Source organism: Arvicanthis niloticus, chromosome 24 (genome assembly GCF_011762505.2).
Source record: "Arvicanthis niloticus isolate mArvNil1 chromosome 24, mArvNil1.pat.X, whole genome shotgun sequence".
NCBI classification, from domain to species: domain Eukaryota; kingdom Metazoa; phylum Chordata; class Mammalia; order Rodentia; family Muridae; genus Arvicanthis; species Arvicanthis niloticus.
This window is the reverse complement of record NC_133432.1, coordinates 31,599,046-31,618,470: the sequence shown is the minus strand read 5'-3', so window position 1 is coordinate 31,618,470 and position 19,425 is coordinate 31,599,046. Positions and strand designations below refer to the sequence as shown.

The following is a 19,425-nucleotide window of genomic DNA, read 5'->3' as shown; positions in this document are numbered from 1 at the left end:
CAGTCACCATCACCAGTGTCACCATCACCACAGTCACCATCACCACTGTCACCATCACCACTGTCACCATCACCACAGTCACCATCACCAGTGTCACCATCACCACAGTCACCATCACCACTGTCACCATCACCACAGTCACCATCACCAGTCACCATCACCAGTGTCACCATCACCACAGTCACCATCACCAGTGTCACCATCACCACAGTCACCATCACCACAGTCACCATCACCACTGTCACCATCACCAGTCACCATCACCAGTGTCACCATCACCAGTCACCATCACCAGTGTCACCATCACCACAGTCACCATCACCACTGTCACCATCACCAATGTCACCATCACCATCACCACAAAAGCCATTACCATTACCATTATCACCACCTGCTAATCCTTCAGCCTCTACCTTAGAAGTCCTAAGGTTACAGGTTTGCACTGCCACCTCTGGCTTTTTGAAATGCCATGGGCACGAAAATCCAAAATCAGGTCCTCATGCTTGTACAGCAAGCACTTTATTGGTTGGATGACCCCCAACACCCAGCCAAGCCACTCTCTTTGCAAACTTGTTCAAAATTTATCAAAATCCATTTCTTAGATTATTTTTATTTAGTGCATGTGTCTATATGTCTGTGTGTGTACATATGTGCATGTGTGTGTATATATATATGTGTGTACGTATACATGTGTGTGTACATGTGTGTATGTGTATATGTGTGTATGTACGTGTGTGTGTGTGTGAGAGAGAGAGAGAGAGAGAGAGAGAGAGAGAGAGAGAGAGAGAGATGGTTGATACTTTACTATAAAATAGAGCTTGCACTAAAGGGCATTGGCCAAGTGTAGGCCACTGAGAATAGTTAACAAGGGCCAGCCTAAGCTGGGCTGTGTGGTAGGGTCAGGTCAGGTGTGTTTAGAACATTCACCACATCCATTCAATACTCTGTGGGTCGGGTTTATCGTGACTAAAGCCTTCTAGGCCAATGGGCATTCTGCTTATTCCCCCCTCGTGTGTGTGTGTGTGTGTGTGTGTGTGTGTCCACAGAAGCCGACGAGGGCATTGGGTCCTTTGGATCTGGAGTAACGGGCAGTTTTGGACTACCCAATGTGAATGCTACAAACTTATTCAGACTCTCTGCAATAGCAGTACATAGTCTTTATTATTTTATTTTCATGTGTACAGGTATTCTGCCTACATGTGTGCATGCCTGGTGCCATCTGAAGCCAAAATAGAGCAACACAGCCCATAACACTGGAGTTACAGAGAGTTGCAAGCTGCCGTATGGGTGCTAAGAACAGAAGCTGGGAACAGAGGGAAAAACAGCCAGTTTTCGTAATTGCTGAGCCATCTCTCAACCCCAAAGGGTCCATTTTTGTCCAGATTGATTTACAGATTTAAAAAAAAAAGCACGTTTCAGAGATGTTAAATAACTCTTTCCAAGTCACACATCCCTAAATGGTAAAGCAAAGCTTCCAAACTCTCACGCATGCCCTGAACCCACAGAATATATGAAGCAGGCAGTAGGTCAGGCTTCCTGTTCAAGTTCTGCTACTAACTAACCATATATACCTAATACTCACTGGTAGTGCTTGGAACTCAGCATTCTTTGTGGGTACAGGGTTGGGGCAGGAGTATGGTATGTTTGTGTGTGTGTGTGTGTGTGTGTGTGTGTGTGTGTGGGTGTGTGTGTGTGTGTGTGTGTGTGATATGTGCCTGTAGTGTATGCACACACACACACATGCGTATGTGGGTATGTGGAGGTCTGAGAACAACTTCAATCATTTCCCTTTCTTTCTTTTTGATACAGGGTCTGTAATGGTTAGCTTCAGTTGTCATTCAACAAATTTGGGGTGAAAAGGAATCCGATTGGCCTCTGGACATCTTCTGATTATTAATGTAATGTAGGAGGGCCCTGGGCAGGTGGTCCTGGCTCTATAAAAAGCAGGCTGAGCAGGAGCCAGGGGAAGCAAGCCGGTATTCCACAGCCTTTGCTTCAAGCTCTTGCCTTGGGTTTCTGCCGCGGCTTCCAGTGGTGGTAAACTATAACCTGTAAGCTGAAATAAACCCTTTCCTCTCCAAGTCGCTCCTGCTCATGGTGTTTATCCTGGCTACAGAAAAGCAAATTAGGCACCCAAGAACCTGGAACTCATGGATTCATCTGGTCTGGCTGGCTAGTAATCTCCAAGGATCCACGCCCCCCTCTCTCTCTGCCTTCCCCTGCCCTGAACTGGGGATTGGAGCCACACACTACCACCTCTGACATTTTGCATAGGTTCTGGGGATCTGAACTCAGGGCTTCACGTTTGCTCTGCAGGCCCTTTACTGAGCCATCTCTCCAGCCCTTGGATTGTTTTATTACAGCTGCCCTGTACCTGCCTCTCTCCCAGCACTGTGGAGAGAACAGATGACATCAGATAATGTATGTAAAGCACTTTAGAAATTACAGCATGCCATATAAATGCCAGGGGTAATGAAGAGACTATTATGGAGTGCATGGATACACGTGTTTATTTCAAGCACTTTAGCCTTTTAGCAAATGTGAAGGATATGGCCAGAACCCTCGTCAAAGTCCCAAATTAGATACTATCAGCAGTATATAATTTCTCCCATAAAACACCACAATGTGTCACTAAAAAAAAGCTAAGTGGTCCTTTAAAATAGTTAACGATTCTATAAACACTGGCATCAAGCTATTTATGCAGTTATTTGTAAGTGTCTGGAGCATTCGCTGAAAACTGTGAATTAATTTAGTTTTTAAAAACTGACTAAGGTATGAACTCTAGTCCATGGGTTCAGATTCCCCTATTTTCTGTCTTAGAAACATATTCTTAGGTGTCACAGCGCACACCTGTGATCCTAGCATTTAGGAAGCAATGGCAGAAGATCAGGAGTTCAAAGTCATCCTTGGCTACAATTTGACCAGACTGAGATACATGAGATCCCACTTAAAAAATAAACCCTGGGCTGGAGAGATAGCTCTGTGGGTAAGGCATTCGCTTCAAAGGAGTGAGGACCTGTGTTTAGACCCCTAGAATCCACACATAGCCAGATGCAGTAGCAAGCATCTATACTCTAAGCAAGATGGGAAGCAGAAACAGGCTGCCTTCAGTTTCTGAGCCAGCTACCCCAGCATATGTAATGGCAAACATAAGAAACCCTGCCTCATACAGGGTGGAAGGCAAGGGCCAACACCAAAGGTTGCCTTCTGTTTGTAATGGAAAGTGGGATCTGGAGCAGGTACACTTACTGAAAAAAAAATTTTTTTTTTGAGACAGAGTCAGGCTTTAGTCCAGGCTGGCCTCAAATTCCATATTCTTTCCTGTCTCGGGCTCTCCCAATACTGGGATTATATCATACAAGCCTGACCTCCTCTCGCAGCATCCTCTGTGGCCAAGATGATGAGAGAGTTACTATGTAGCACTGGCTGACTTCAAACTCATCTCAATTCTCTTGCTTCTGTAATGATTTTTCATGCAACACCAACACCCTTCATACCACTATGCCACATCAAACTTCCTATGAGTGACTATGACAAACATGGATGTGTGTGTGTGTACGGTGTGTGCCAGTACACATACATGCAAAGGTCAAGAGGTCGGTCTACTGCCTCCCCTCTGTAACGTTTCAAACAGCTTCTCTCACTGAACCTTAAGCTTATCATTGGGGCTAGGATAGCTGCCCAGCAAGTTACTGGAATTGGTGTTATCTTGGCTTCTCCAAAGCTGCGGTTACTGCACAACTGGGAATTTGAACTCACGTGCTCACGCTGTCACAGCAAACGTCCTTTCCCACCGAACCATCTCCCCTTAATCATATTTTAAGAAAGTGCCTAGGGAGGCCCATACAACGCGTTTGTTTGTTTTCTTCTTATTTGGAGCACTCAAAGCAGCTTTTGTTTGAAAATGATGACCCACCCTGCTCCAGTGTTTTTGGAAGGAAAAACGGCTGAGCTTTCTCGCTAAACTTAGGAGTAGGAGGACTTCATCGCTGTTTCCCAACTTTGCAGCCACGTCTTGGGCTCACAGCCGGACCAACCTGGGAATCAAGGCAGAAAGTCACTCTGTACACCTGGCACTTTGGGCCACGCCCCATTTTCCACAACTTCCAATCCCAAGCGTAGTTTCTGTGATTGACAAACGCTCCCAGCACTTGTAATTGGCCGCAGAGGGCTGAAGCTCCTCCTCCCCGAGAGACCCACCTCCCTTTCATTCTGAAAGAAAGAAGCTCGCTCGGAAGTCCAATGAGAAGCTCCCTCACCGCAAAGATCCCGCCTCTTTCGGCGCCGGCTCCGCCCCAAGGACCACAGGAGTGCCCGCCTCCTCTAAAGCACGCTTGTCCAATAAAAAGGCGCGCTCCACAAGATAGAAGACTTCTCAACCAGTAAATGAGTTTCTGCGCGGCGCCGCCCCGCCCTCCGCGCCATCCCCTCCGCCCCTCAGCCGGCTGGGAGAGTGAGGGCCTCGGGGCGGCGGCGGCGGACGCAGCCTGAGGGAGCGGCGGGCGGGGCGGCGCCTGGCCCGGCAGGGCCGCGCCGGCTGAGGGGCGTCCATGGCGCGCGGGCCCCGGCGGGGCGCGGCCGCGGCCTGAGGGCGGCCATGTCCGGGGTGGTGCGGACCCTCAGCCGCTGCTTGCTGCCGGCCGAGGCCGGAGCCCGCGAGCGCAGGGCGGGCGCGGCGCGCGACGCGGAGCGGGAGGCCCGACGGCGCAGCCGCGACATCGACGCGCTGCTGGCCCGCGAGCGGCGCGCGGTGCGGCGGCTGGTCAAGATCCTGCTGCTGGGCGCCGGCGAGAGCGGCAAGTCCACCTTCCTCAAGCAGATGCGCATCATCCACGGCCGGGAGTTCGACCAGAAGGCGCTGCTGGAGTTCCGCGACACCATCTTCGACAACATCCTTAAGGTGACGCGCGGCCCCGCCCACACACACCTGGTCCAGGTGGAGCGCCGGCCCCGCCCCCTTTGTCCTCCACGGACCCGCGACCCTGCCACAGGGCGCCCCTCCCTTCCAATAGGGACCTCAAGCTATGCCAGCCAGCTGGGGTTACACCGGTGACCTCCAGGGGCGCGATAGGTTTGCAGAGCCCTGGACGCGCTTGAGGACCGTGGGAATACAAGCTGGACCACTCTCGGGGACTTGGGTTCCGAATGGGGTGTTAGAGCACGTGGATTGAGGGTCACCAACTCTCCTTCCTTGTCCCACCAGCATGCAAAGTTGATAGCGTAGGTTAGAGGACATCAGTCTTCGTTTTTTATTTGTAAATGAGAATTGACCATTTTATTAGTTATTTTTTTCCGACACATTATCTCATATAAGTTCCAGGCTGGCCTTGAACTCACTGTATAGCTGAGGATGACCCTGATCTTTCTACTCAAATTCTGCAATTCGGGGGAAGGAGGGTTCTCGGAGGGGGGGTGCACTGTGTCACCATACTTTGTTCATGCAGTGCTGGGGATTGAATCCAGGACTTTATGAGAGCTAGGTAGGACATTACTAACTACACTACGTTGCCAGTGTTTGTTTTGTATTTTTGAGACAGGGAGTCATGAAGCCCAGGCTGGCCTTGCCATGTAGCCAAGGATGACCTTGAGCTCCTTAGCCTCCTGACCTGTCTCCCCATTGGTAGGATTACAGGCATGTGCCACCTATGCTTGGTTCTTTAAAGTTTTTAGTATGGTGATTTAACATATACACCAAGTTAGGGGAGAGGCTAGAAGGAGCTGCAAGACACCCACTACCCAGTTTTAAAACAAGGGTCAATTCTGTGCCAATCTTGTTCAGCCCTGACCACTCCCTACCCCCAACCCCACGCCCTCTTGATCTTCAAGTTAATTGTAGATATATAGTTGCATTAGAAAACATCTTGGTATGTAACACTAAACCTGCTTTAAGAGGGTATGCACAGGACCATTATGGAACTAATAATAATAATGGAAAAATAAATAGGACTGGGGATGTGGTTCAGTGGGAAAGCACTAGTCCAGCATGTTCAAGCCCATGGTGTCTAACCTCCGCACTGCAAAAGATAAAAACAAAGAACCTCCCTAAAGCCTACTCACTGTAATTCAGGGTCCACATGTCCTTCATTGGTTTATAGTTGTTTTGTGTGTTTGAACCAGATGCAGTAATCCTCATGCCATGATGATCTCAAAGTCCTGTCCCCTGTGCCCTTTATATTCTGTGCTGGATATATGTGAAAGGAAGTCGTGTTGACGAAGTCTGGGACCAGTGTCAATACTGTGAGTCTTTGCAGAAGGGTCAAAAAGAAAGTCTGGAGGGCTGGGCCTGTAGCTCTGTTGGTCTCTACCAACATGCACAAGGCCCTGGATTGAGTGCCAAATAAACTGGTCCAGATGGCATACTCCTGTAATCCCAGCACTGTGGAGAATCTAAATTCAAGGCTTAGCTACATAGAAGGTTTGAGGCTAGCCTGGACTATGTGAGAGCCTGTCTCAACACAGGAAGAAAGATGTAGCAAAGACTAGCCACAGAGTCTGTTCTGCACCTAGATTAGCTTCCTGGTGATGTTTCTCATCTCTTTTTCTTCTTGATTCTTCCCAACACCTCCTTCCCCCCCCCCCCCCTTTTCAGGGATTGGGGTGGAGCAGGTCAAGGATAGCTGTCTCAAGCAGGTAGAGAAGTGTCATATCAAAAAGCTACCTACGAGATTAGATTTTACAGGGCCTGATGGGTTTTTAAGTTCGCAAGGAGACATGGATACAGAAGCCCATCTGGGACACGTCTTTCAGTTCGGCCTTGAGAAACCTTGGTGTAGGGCGGTTGGGCTGGGATCCTGGGAGCCAGACTTCCGGGCCAACACTCCCACACTCAACATGTTTGTTACTAAATGTTTCATTTTAACACAAGCAGCTCCTCTGGGTTCAAGATGGGGAGAACAATCGTCTGAAGGAGAAATCACACACTTCACCTTTCAGAGCCTCAGGGAAGCAAGGGCTCTGGCCAGATGCTTCATAAACATCGAGGCAGGCATCTTAACGAGGTGGGCATAGCTGTTGAGAATTCCCCGAATCTTCAAGGGTTGTTGTATAAAACCTGACTGCCACTCAAGGCCTGTTTTCCAGCACCTCCTTGAAGGAGCCTGGTTTTATTTTTGCTGCTTCTCTGAACCCCAGAACCAGGTAGGCTTGGAGGGCTCAGTTTCTTTCAACTTGGGAGGCAGAAGAAATATTTAGGAACATAGATCTCGAGTCTGTTAAGTGCATTTTACAGAAGTTGGTCTCTCCTTCCTGTCTCATCAGCATCCACTTTACTGGGCTCTATGATTTTGTTGAAAATATTTTCTGAGTCTTCTAGCTGGGAATCTTCTCCTCCTCCTATTCATATTATTCATAAATTTGGTCTTTTCATCCTGTCCCAGATTTCTTGGGTGTTTTGTGTCATGAACTTTTTAGATGTAGCATTTTCTTTGACACAAAACCTCCTCCCGAAGGCTCCCATCTCCAGAATTCCCTCAGTCTGCGTTTTCTTTATTGCTTTTATTTCCATTTTCAGTTCTTAGACAGTTTTATTCATTTTGTTCACTGGTTTAATTGTATTTTCCTTAAGGGATTTATTTATTGCCTTTCTAAAGGCCTCTATCATCTTTATATGATTAGATTTAAGACCATCTTCTTGTACTTTGGCTGTGTTAGGACATCCAGAGCTTGTAGCAGGAGAGCTGGCCTCTGATGGTGCCATGTTACCACGGCTCTTGTTGACTGTGTTCTTACACTGTCCTGTAGCTATCTGGTTGTCCCTGGTGTTGCTTGGATGTTCTTGATGCCAGCAGACTCCTCAGGGACGCAGGCAGAGCCTGAGATCTCAGGAAACAGGACACTGCTTACCTCTGCTGGCTGTGTCCCAGGTGGACCTGGCAGGCAGGGGATTAGTGGGGAGGGTTCTAAGCTGGATGTTCCTGCCCCCCCCACTCTCCCTCCAGACCTTGGGGTGGGGAGAAGGATGGCAAGGAAAGCCCTGTGCCAGTCTTTTACTGGCTTCCTTAGCAACAGAAGCAAGACTTGTTAATAAGGAGTCTGCTTGTTTGGTTTTATACAATGCCTTTCTTTAAACTGATTTTTTTTAGTAGTAATTTAAAATTCTTAGTCCTTTACAGTTTGATACATGTATAAGATGTCTTTGATTATCTTTAGACCCTATCAGTCTCTTTTGTCCCTCCCAGTCCCACTGAGCCCCTTCCTCTAACAAGTCGCCCTTCTTCCACACCATCTTCTTCATCCTGACGACTCTACTCGTTATTGAATGTGTTTTATCTGCTGTAACTAGTTAGAATTTCATTTTCCAACTTTAAACCCCTCCCACTCCCTGGCCTCCTCTCTCCATCCTGGCTGTATCACTCAGTTCGCCCAATTCTGTCATCTTGTCAAAAATATTGCACAGGAGCTGAGGAAATGGTTCAGTGAGTAAGGGCACTTGTTTTGCAAGCAGGGGCTCTGAATTCAGATCCCCAACACCCATGTAAAAAGCTAGGCAGGGCGTATAAACCCCAGCATTGAGGCGTCAGAGACAGACGTGGCTTGCTTGGCAGCCAGCCTGGCACGAATGCGCTTCCAGTATAGTAGAGACCCTTTCTTAAGGCAATCTGACAAAAAGTGATAGAGGAAGACACCTGATGTCCTGTTCTGGTCTCTGTGTGCACACCCATACACTCATGTGCGTGCACTACACACTACACATAATAGTCTATAAACAGAATTCGCACAGTGTGAGCTTTTGGAGTTGACTTTTATCAGAACGTTTCTGTGGTGATTCCTATGTAAGCAGCTGCATGTGGCAGTAATTCCATCCAGCCTTATTGCTGAGTAATGGTCCGTCTTTCCATTCAGCTGGCGAGCGGTGTCTGGGCTCTTCCCACCTTCCCATCACTACAAGTAGGTCTTCTGCAAACATTCATGTGCATTATTTTAGGTTGGTTGCTCAATTAGTTAGTCATGACACAGTGTCATGTAGCCTAGGCTAGCCTCAAACTTAGCATATTGCTGAGGCTGGCATTGAACTGATCTTCCTGAGTCTCGCTTCCAAGTGCTGGGATGACAAGCATGGGCTGCTATGCTCCATGTATATTTCGTGTCCATGTCTGTTTTCATGTGTTGGGATGAATATTCCATAGTGTAGTAACAGGGTCATACTGTAGTGACTTGTTTGATAAGAAGCTGCCCAGCAGAGGTTCTTGTGCACACGTCAGTTTCTCTGCATCCCTGACAGCATTAGGTGTTAGTCACTGTCTTCCTAAAGCTGTACTTAGAAGTATATGGTGAGCTGGGCAGTGGTGGTGCACACCTTTAATCCCAGCACTTGGGAGGCAGAATCAGGCGAATTTCTGAGTTCCAGGACAGCCAGGGCTACACAGAGAAACCCTGTCTCGGAAAAACCAGAGGGGGGAAAAAAAAGAAGTATATGGTGTGTCTTTTTGCAATGTTAGTTTGCATTTCCCTGCTGCTAATGGTGCTGGAAGTTTTATCGTTTGCCTTTCACCCTCTTTGGGGAAAAGTGTCTTTATTTTTGTCCTCCTTCTAATTAGGTTCCTTGTGCTTTGGGGTTGAGTTTGAGGAATTCTTTGTATATGCTGGATACTGGTTCTTTATCCCACATAAGAGTTACACATGTGCTCTGTCCTTTCATTTTCTACACTGGGTCTTTTGCAAAGGAGACATTTTATAACATGTTTATAACATGATATGTTTCGTTTTATGGATCATGCTTCTGCTATTATGTCTTAAAGAACTTTTTGCTTGGCCCTAGATCCCAAAGATTGTCTCTAAGTTTTATAGTTTTACATCTTACATTTACGTATCTAGGAAGAAGTTCATTTTTTTCTGTCTGTGACTATCCAGTTGCTTCAGAACTATTTGTTATTTTCCCATTGAACTGCTTTCATGCCTTTATAAGAAGGGCAATCGGTTGGTCTGTATATGTATGTCTAAGTTTCCTAGTCTTTCTAGTGGTCTGCATGTCTGTCCATATTCTAGCATCCACCACATATGTTGGCTAATGTAACTGTGTGAGCTTCAGTATTTCTCCTGCATTACCTTTTTCCAGGTTTTAGCTATTCCAGGGCATGTATCTTTTTTCTGTATAATTTTTAAAAAGCATGTATATTCTTGTGCCTGATTGTGGGTATGTACAGGAGTATAGTGCCCTTGGAAGCCAGGAGAACTCGGGCCTCCTGGAGCTGAAATTAGCTGCAGTTGTGAGCCATCTGACGTGGGTCTGGGAGCCTAGGTCCTCTGCCAGAGCAGTCCATGCTCTTATTCCCTGATCATCCTTCCCGTCCCCATATGACTTTTTCAAATGGCCTATGTCTATAAACACCTTGTTGGGAAGTTGATTCAGTGGCTTTAAACCAGACGATCAACTTGGGAAGAACTGACCTCACGATGGTGTTGAGTTTTCTAATCCCTGAACAAGAGTACCTTCATTTAAGTCAGATTTTTTTTTTCCACCAGCCAGTTCCACTTCCCATGGATCCTAAACATGTTTATGAAGTTTATGCCCTGAGCAGAGTTTTCCTTAAGGCAGTTATAAATGAGCCTGTGCTTTTGCTTCAGGCCTACATTTACTGCTAATGATAACAGTGTATTTGGTGGCTGTGCTTGGATCTTACGCCAGTGACTTTGCTGAGCATGATGGTTGTAAAAGAGCTTTCGGTTAAATCACTTGGCGTTTTCTACACAGACTGTTGTGTACCTGCAAGTAGAGACTGTTTTAATCCCTCCTTCCTGTGAGTGTGCCTGCCCACATACTGCAGCACCAATAGACTAGTGGAGTATTTAAGAAGAGGAGGAAGTCTGGTGAGAGCATGGAGGGGAGTGGGGTGGGTGGCTGTGTCTTATTGCACTGTATACAAGCAGAGATAGCTCAAGGAATAGATTTAAGATTTTAGATGGGAGTACTTCCTAAAGAAAAGAGAATCTTTCATTCCTTTTTCTTTGCCTATTGCAAAATTAGATGCTATTGCAAAATTAGATGCTGTGTTAAGTGAGAGTGTTGAGGATTCTGGTGACCTTTGTATCTTCTCTGCTGCTGACCGTGTCTTCTGTCTGTTGATTGATTCTGTTTGTCTTTGTGTATGTGTGACAGCACCTTTGTCCATGTGGAGGCCGGAGGTCAGCCTTGGGTGTCACTGCTAGCTTGAAGCTTACTGATTAAGCTAGATTGGCTAGCTAAGGAACCCTCTTCCCCACAGGTAGGCTTACAAGTCTACCACTACCCAGTCCAGCTTCTTTATGCCAGTCTGGGCATCGAACTCATGCCTCCATGTTTTCATGTATGCATTTTACCAATTGAGCCATCTCCCCAACTGACTGTTTTGTTTTGTTTTTTTTCTTATACCACACATACACTTTTTTTTTTTTCTTCAGTGATTTAGGAGATGGAGCCCAGGGGTGCTACACGTTCTGGACAAGTGCTCTACCACTGTGCCTCACTCCCAGCTCTCGATTTATTTTCCACTCTTCCTATAGGGTTACTAGTTTTATTACTAATTTTTTTCCCTAAGCAAACTGATAAGCCTTTTATCTCATTGATTTTCCTTCCTATGGTGTTCCAGTTTTTAAATTTTACTTATTTCTGTTTATTTGCTTGTTTTTGAGAAAAGGAGAGTGGGCTTCTTTGTGTAGCCCAGGCTGGCCTTGAGCTAACCTCTGGCAGTCCTCAGCCTTAGCTTCCTGAGTTCTGAGATAAATGTGAGCCATCACCCCAGGGTTAATTCTGCTCCTGACTATTCCTTTTCTTCTGTTTAGTGGTTTGTTCTCCCTTGCTCCTAGTTGAGAGAAAATTTCCCAAGAGCTGTGATTAAAGGTGTAAGCCAACATGCTTGCCCTCTCCCTTTTTGTTGTTTTCAGATAGCCTGGAACCAGAGTGGCCTCAAACCAGTGATGCTGGCCTGGAGCTTGTAGTCCTCCTGCCTCTACCTCCCAAGTGCTGAGATTCTTCACCTTGTTGAAGCAGAGTCTTTCTTGTTTCTGCCTTGCTCTGACTCACAGGCGATGCTTCCTGCTATCTCTGCTTTGTCTCACCCTTAGGAGAGCTGTGGTTGTGGGTCCACATGCACACCACCACCTCTACAGCTGGCTTTCTAGATGGGTTCAGGGGCTTGAACTTGGCTTTTCATGTTGGCCACCTTCTGAGTCAAGCACCTTTACCACTGAGCCATCTCACTGCCCTAGAGTCTCTTTTTCTGTCTCAAGTGCTTTAAACCACCTCAGTGCTGCCTCAACTATAGCCACACATCTTGAAATCTCTTCTGTTTTTATTCTGTCTTGTGTTCACGTTATTTTTTGGCCATCTTTGACTTGTATATGTGTGATGCACTCTCCAATTGCTGTCTGTCTGGTGTTGAGTACAGTTGTGTCCATTGTGGTCGGAGGACACAGTCTGAGTGGTTCCTGTTCGTTTCTTTTTCTTGCAGCTTGTCTTACAGCCCAACTCACAGTCTCCTTAGCCTATGTTTTGTGGTCCTGTCTGAATATTCTGTAGGCACTTGAGAACTGTTGTTAGCTGATGTTGACAGTGATAAGCGCGGTGTCCTTACTGAGCTGTCCAGTGATTTCATCAGTTGATGACAGTAGGGTGTTTACATCCCCAACGGTAATTGTGGGATCTGTCTTGCCTGTTGCTCTGTCTGTTTGCTTTGTGCATTTTGAGGTTCTGTTTGGGGCTGGAGATGGCTCAGTGGTTAAGAGCACTGACTGCTCTTCCAGAGGTCCTGAGTTCAATTCCCAGCAACCATGTGGTGGCTCACAACCATCTATAATGGGGTCTGATACCCTCTTCTGGTGTGTCTGAAGAGAGCAATGATGAATACATAAAATAAGTAAATAAATTTTGAAAGAAAAAAAAAAAACAGAGGTTCTGGTTTGTGGTGCAGAAACATGCACAGTTTGAAGCATGTTTCTCTTTGCAGGGGAGTCAGGATGTATACGTGGAGTCATGGCAGTGTGGGAACTGGCCAGTCTCCTTGCCCTGGTACCTTCCTTAGTGGCCATTGTCCACCTCTTTTCCTTCTATTGTTGATTCCATGGTGTCCACTCTTTCCATTCTTTTACTTTTTCATCTACTCATGGTGTATCTGGGGTGTGTGTGTGTGTGTGTGCGCGTGCGCGCGCGCGCGCGCGCGCGCACCATGACACAGATAGGTGAAGGTCAAAGAACAGTTTGTAGACATCTGTTCTTTTCTGCATTGAAATCCAGGAACTGAACTGAGGCCATCAAGCTTGTACAGCACTTGCCCACTGAACTATCTCACCTGCTTTTTGAAGAAGGGCCTCCATACATAGCTCAAACCAGTCTTTAACTTGTGATCGACCCTCTTTCCTCAGCCTCCCAAGCACTGGGATTACAGGCTTGCACTACCATACCCAGGTTATGTAGTTCTGAGGGTCGGTCCCAGGGCTTCGTGCATTCTAAGTAAATACTCTACCAGCTGAGTCCTGTTGCCCTTCATCCCTAAAGGCTCTGCCCTCACTAGCTTTAGAATTCATATTTAACACTACTTATTTACCTTGAAACAGCATCTTCTATAGCTTGGTCTAGCCTTAAACTTGTTATATAACAAAGGATAACCTTGAATTATGATCCTCCTGCCTTCATCGCCCTGGTATTGCAATTACAAACATGCAATACCAGAGCCAGTTTATGTCATTCTGGTGATGGAACCCAGAGAAGTTCTCTATCAAGTGAGCACAGTCCCCAGCTGGACACTTTTAGTGCTTAGAGAATGCACTGCCTTCTGCCTCCCCACCCTTGGCTTTGGAGGAGAAGCCAGTCATGTGGATTGGCGTTCCTCTTCACTGCTTTATTTTTCTCCAGCTGCTTTGATGGCCCTTTTTCCTTTGTCTTTCTTTAGTACCCAGAAATTTAATTATGATTTAGCTCAACATAGATTTCTCTGTGTTTACCCTAATTGGGGCTTGCTCATCTTCCTAAGTCTGGACATTTATGTCTTTTGCCAGATTTTAGAGATGGGGAGGTCGGGGGAGGGGATCCAGCATTATTGTGTCAAATACTTTTTAGTCCTGTGCACGTTTTCTTCTTAATGTGAGACTCTGGTGATACAGCTACCCACTTCTTTTTGTTGTTCGGTCTTGCTCCATGTTTTCCTGGACTTGGGATTGAGCTGAGTACCCTCTAGCCCTGCAGCCCCTGCAACACTCAGCTGCTGCTCCAGCTGCACTTTTGTTCTTGACCTCTGAGTCGGTTTCCTTGTCAAAAGAGGTTGTAACATTAGCTCCTGGGTCTGGGTAACAGAGCAACACCAGCCCAGCCCCCACCTCCTGCATCCTTGGTCCTCTATGAGAGCCCTACTCTACCCAGGGGACAAATGGAAGCATCCCTGCCAGGCAGAGGGTTGGAGATGAGATCCTTCTGTGGGCCTGCCACATCTCTCTGCTAGGCCACTTGGAACATGCCTGTTTCCTGGCTCCTTGGGGCAGGAATATAGGAGATATTAGCTTCCCTCTCCATTCTGCTGAACTAAGTATTTGGGCCTACTTGTTGCTTTGATTTACCATAAATAATCCCAGTAAGACTGCCTGTTGCATTCTTTTATCTTGAAGATGATACTCTCTTGATTCCTACCTGGGGCTCCCTTGGATCTCACGCATTTGGTATTTTGGAAATCATGTAAGATTAATAATGTAATAGAATGGCCTCCACACTGAACCTCGGCATGGAATCATCGGACAGCATTTCCATCTTTCAAAATGTTAAGACAATCGTTAATTATTGAATTCTACATACATTTAGAAGCCAGTAATCTGTTTGGAGGGGCCTTGTTACATCTTTGTTGTATCATCTACATAATTGTATCAGTGTCTCATTTAACTACTTCAGGTGAGACCTATCTTACATGTGTATGTATTGCTTTAGAAACTTCTGGGGAAAATGTATTATTTGAATGGGGGGGGGCATGTTGATACTGAAGAAAATAATTAAATTCAGAATGTTCAGGGCTGAAGAGATGGCTCAGCAGTTAAGAATACTTCCCACTCCTCCAAGGGACAGGAATTAAATTCCCTCCACCCACGTCTGGTGGCTCAAGGCCATCTATAACTCCAGCTCAAGTAATCCACTTCTTTTGGTCTCCTTGTGCAACTGCACAAACGTAGTATACATTCCACACATAAAATTTCACACATAAATAAAATTAATTTTTAAAAAATTGTTTGGGTTCAGAATGTGCAAAGCACTGTACTGGGTGCTTATGGGGGAGGGGCAGCTCATTAATACCAATTATTCTTAGCCTTGGGCATCTGTTGTGCTTGCAGAGATATTACACAAGTAATATCAAGTAAGTAGAGTATGATCGTATACCACACTGAACACCACTGTGGAGGCGGAAAGGTGACTCAGTGGGAGAAGGGAAAATTAACCCTGGCAGAGGCAGAGAGGCCCTGTCCAGGAAGTGTGACTGCATCAGCCTTTGAAGACTCTGGAAGATTCCAGCAGACAGAGAAGGAAGATATACAAGCAGGAACCATTTGGGCAGATACAACAGTTAGGGCTGTGGAGACAGCACAGGTTGGAGCTGGGCTCTGTAATTTAAAGGAGTGCTTTAAATGTGGTGGTTTGGTATGCACACTACAGTCATAATGGAAAGTCCATACACAAAGCATGTAGTTTCAAGGGTATCCATGAACTACAAATTAAAAACTCTTATTGTAAACTGAAAAGAGACTGAGGGTTTTAAGAATTGAAGCGTAGCTCAAGTTTAAAGTGATTGATGGCTTAGCTCCCATATAAAAAGCTGGCACAGCAATGTATGCGTATGACCACAGCACTGGTGGAGGTGCTAGGAACAGCCAGTGTTGCCACCACAGTGAGTTCTGTGTTCAACAAGGGGACCCTGTCTTCAAGACTCAGGTGGAGAACAATGGAAGACAGCCAATGTCTGCCCTTAGCCTGTACATGTATGCATGCAGGCAAGTGCACCAGCACACACATGTGCACACATGCATGCACCCCCCCCACCCCAAAAGAATTGCTCAGGTTTTGTTATTTAGGTCCTGAGGCTAAGGAGTTTGGGACTCTGGAGGTGCCTCCATTGTCCATTTGTGTTTTCAGTCAGGTTACGCTCCTGGCCTCTGATGGTCAGGGTTTCTTGAGCTCAGTGCCTCCCATGGTGGCTGGCCTGGCGTGGGTGCTGAGGAGGAAGTCAGCTTCCTGGGTCTGGAACACAGTTGGGTTTTTACTGCCTTGTTGGCAAATTGCACTGAGTAAGCAGATTTTCTCGTACACTTGAACACATATGGTTGGTTCTTTTGAAATGCCCCAAAACAAAAGCATCTTTTCCATCAGTTGGGGGGAAAGCCAGCAAGATCTTTGTGGCTACCAGTAGGGATTCAGAGCTCCAAATGCAGGTCTTTCCCTCTCAGGTTCCCACTTGCTTGTGTGAGAGGAGCAGCACTTGGCCTTCATCATCTGTCAGGTACCATTTGGAACAGGGCTGCACTGCTGCTGGCAGATGCTGAGGGCCAACTCAGCAATTTCTTTTCTCTTCTCTTCTCTTCTCTTCTCTTCTCTTCTCTTCTCTTCTTTCTTTCTTTCTTTAATGGCAAAGCCAAGAATGAGCCGTGGAGCCCATCACTCATAGATGAAGATACAAACTTTATTTAGAACTGTAATTACAGGCTGGTTGTCAAAGGAGCTCGTGTAATGGGCCCGGTGCTTCTCACTACCTGAAGGGCGGCATGATTTCTAATAGATGATTGCATTTAGACAAAGGGGCCAGAGTCTGTGAGGCTGAGGTGGTGCCTCTCTGAGCTCACCTCTTGGGAGGCAGAAGCAGGAGAGTCGCTGCAAGCTTGCAGGCACCCTGGTCTGTGCAGTAAGGACAACACAGGGAGACCCTCTCTAAGGAAACCAAGAGGATTCACAGCCCGAGTTAGATCTCCAGAACCCATGTAAAGGCTAAAAGAGAAAACCAACTTCCTGGAGTTGTTCTCTGACCTCCACATGTGCACTGTGCCACTCATGTGCCTACACACACACATCAAGTGCATGTGTGTGCGTACGCACATGCACAAAAAATAAAATCAAGGTTTGAAGAGCTGCAGTGGCTGTCAGTGCTGTCACTCAGGATCACCTGACTCAATTGTCAAGTAAACAGCAGGAATAATTATTGCTGGCCTGGGTGATAGTCGCTCTTGTGTGCTTCGTTCACCAGTTCAGTCTGTTTTGGACTGGAGAGATGGCTCAGTGGTAAGAGCACTTGCTGCTATCGCAGAGGACTGGTGTTCAGTTCCCAGCACCCACATGGAGGCTCATAAGTGCCTTAACTCTGGTTCTAGGGCACCTGATACCTTTTCTGGTCTCTGGAAACACTTGCATGTATGTGGTGTGCATACATACACTGGGGCACACATACACAGAAAATTAGATTAAATAAGACATCTGTTTTGGGGAAGAGAATGTGGTTCAGTAGAAAATACAGGCTTGGTGTGCATGAGGTTCTGCGTTTGATTTCCAGCACCATTCACAGGAAAGTGTCCGTGTCCGAATAAGTATTTAACTCTGTTCTGGTGTGCTGACAGGCTTTTCTTTCTGCATTAATATATCTTCTGGAGCAGCTGCTTCTGGATAGGTTCCTTGAGCTAATCTGAAACTTGAACTTTGGGTACACACCATCCATACGGCAACGGAGCATAGTCCTTCCTCTTGGGAGGGCTTTTGAGGAGCAGTCAAGAGTTACAAATGTCCTGGGTGGATAATGTCCTTGCCCTCTGCTGGATACAGCTTCAGAGGCCTGATGTCTGGCAGCTTTCCCTGGATTCTGGCATCAGTCTCAGCACCTCATTTGGGCACCACTTGGCCCTATAGAGTCAGACTGCTGCAGCCAAGGCAATGCTCTTGCAGGTGACAGAGGGTACCAAGCAGCTACTGAAACGTTGAGCAGAATTGTGGGTGGAGGAGTGTGCAGGTGCAGAGAGTGGATGAATGGGAAGTGTCATGGCTGTGTCTGCTAGGGGTCTGTTGGGGGCAGTAGAAGGGTCAGATGTCTTCCAGGTCTGCAGGAAGACCTGCTCCATTCCTCAGAGCCAGCCCTAGCCATGTTCTGAGTCTGGCTGTTGGGCTTATCTTTTAGGAGGCTTATCTCTGGGACTAGAAAGACAAAGGGAGGACAAAGCAGGAGGCAGTTGTCAAGAGGCTGGGAGGATATACACCTCTGCTGGCTTTAGGCCACTCCCCCTTCTAACGGGTGGGTGTCTGATGAGGTTTGCTTGACTAATCCTGCACTGTGCTAGGGCCTATGGTTCAGACAGGTAGGAAATGTTCATCAGGGCTAGGGTTAAGGTGGGCACACACCTCCACAGCCACCAACAGCACCAGGAGATACAAAGATTACAAGAATTTTTAAGGTGAAATTCTGCTCATTTTTGTAGACAAGATGTACAGAGCTCTGAGAGAAAGATCCTTTAAACCAAAAAAAAAAAAAAAAAAACCAACGATGTTACTCACTCCCTTCCAGCTTTCTTCCCTTGAAGGAATGCTTTTAGCCCAGCAGGGTGGTGCACACCTATAATCCTAGCACTCAGGAATCTGAGGCAGGAGATTCACAAATTCAAAGTCAGTGTGGCCTACAGAGTGATGCCCTTTCTGAAAGAAAGAGGGGATGGGGGCAGGCACACAAAACAGGGCTGGAGAGATGGCTTAGTCAGGAAAATTCTGAAAGACTGTACTTGGAACCCTAGAACCCATGTTAACAATCTTCACGTGATAGTGCGTGTCTGATCCCAGCACAGAAAAGCACAAACAAGCTTCCTAGGGCTCTCTGGTTAGCTTCTTGGGCCTACTTGGTAAAACTCTATCTCAAAAAGACAGGAACAGCACGTGTGGAGCGCACATACACACATACCCTCCCACAGGAACATACTTCAAAAGGACTCAGGTTTCTATCTGCAAATCTTGCCTCACACAGGTAGCCAGTGACTATATATTTTTCATGGCCACATGTTTTTCGAAGAAAATCACACTTTCTCTTGGTGGAGAGGGGAGAACTCTATTAATGTTAAGTCTGGGATATTAGCACCCATTTGTAATTCTAGCACTTGTGAAGTGGGGACAAGAGAAGTAGAAGTTCAAGGTTATCTTCAGCTACATACTGAATTTGAGGCCAACCTAGCCTACTCCAGACACTTAATCCTAGCACTGGGAGGCAGGGCCTGATGGGAGTCTGGGAGTTTAAGTTCAGGACCTATGTAGGGAATATCTGTCTCAAAACAAAACAAAAAGTGGAGGAGTAGAGACGGCCAGAGGAAGACTGTTAACAGTGGTGTGGAGTGTCTAGGCAGAGAAACTCCCTGGGAGCTTGGTCAGAATGGAGAAATGGAGACCTGGTCATTTCCCTCCTTATCAGTACACATCTAGTGGGCTGGAGAGTACTGAGACACTTTTTAAGCAAACATACCATG

General features: G+C 46.6%; 1 protein-coding gene across 1 annotated transcript in view; it reads left to right on the top strand.

Annotated features, from left to right (window-relative positions):
- Window positions 1–4,504: 4,504 nt before the first annotated feature.
- Window positions 4,505–19,425, top strand: part of Gna12 (G protein subunit alpha 12) — an 81,590-nt gene continuing 66,669 nt past the window's right edge. The window contains exon 1 of the mRNA XM_076923541.1: window positions 4,505–4,900. Coding sequence (XP_076779656.1) covers window positions 4,598–4,900 — 303 coding nt within the window. The 5' untranslated portion in view covers window positions 4,505–4,597. The remainder of the gene's footprint in view (window positions 4,901–19,425) is intronic.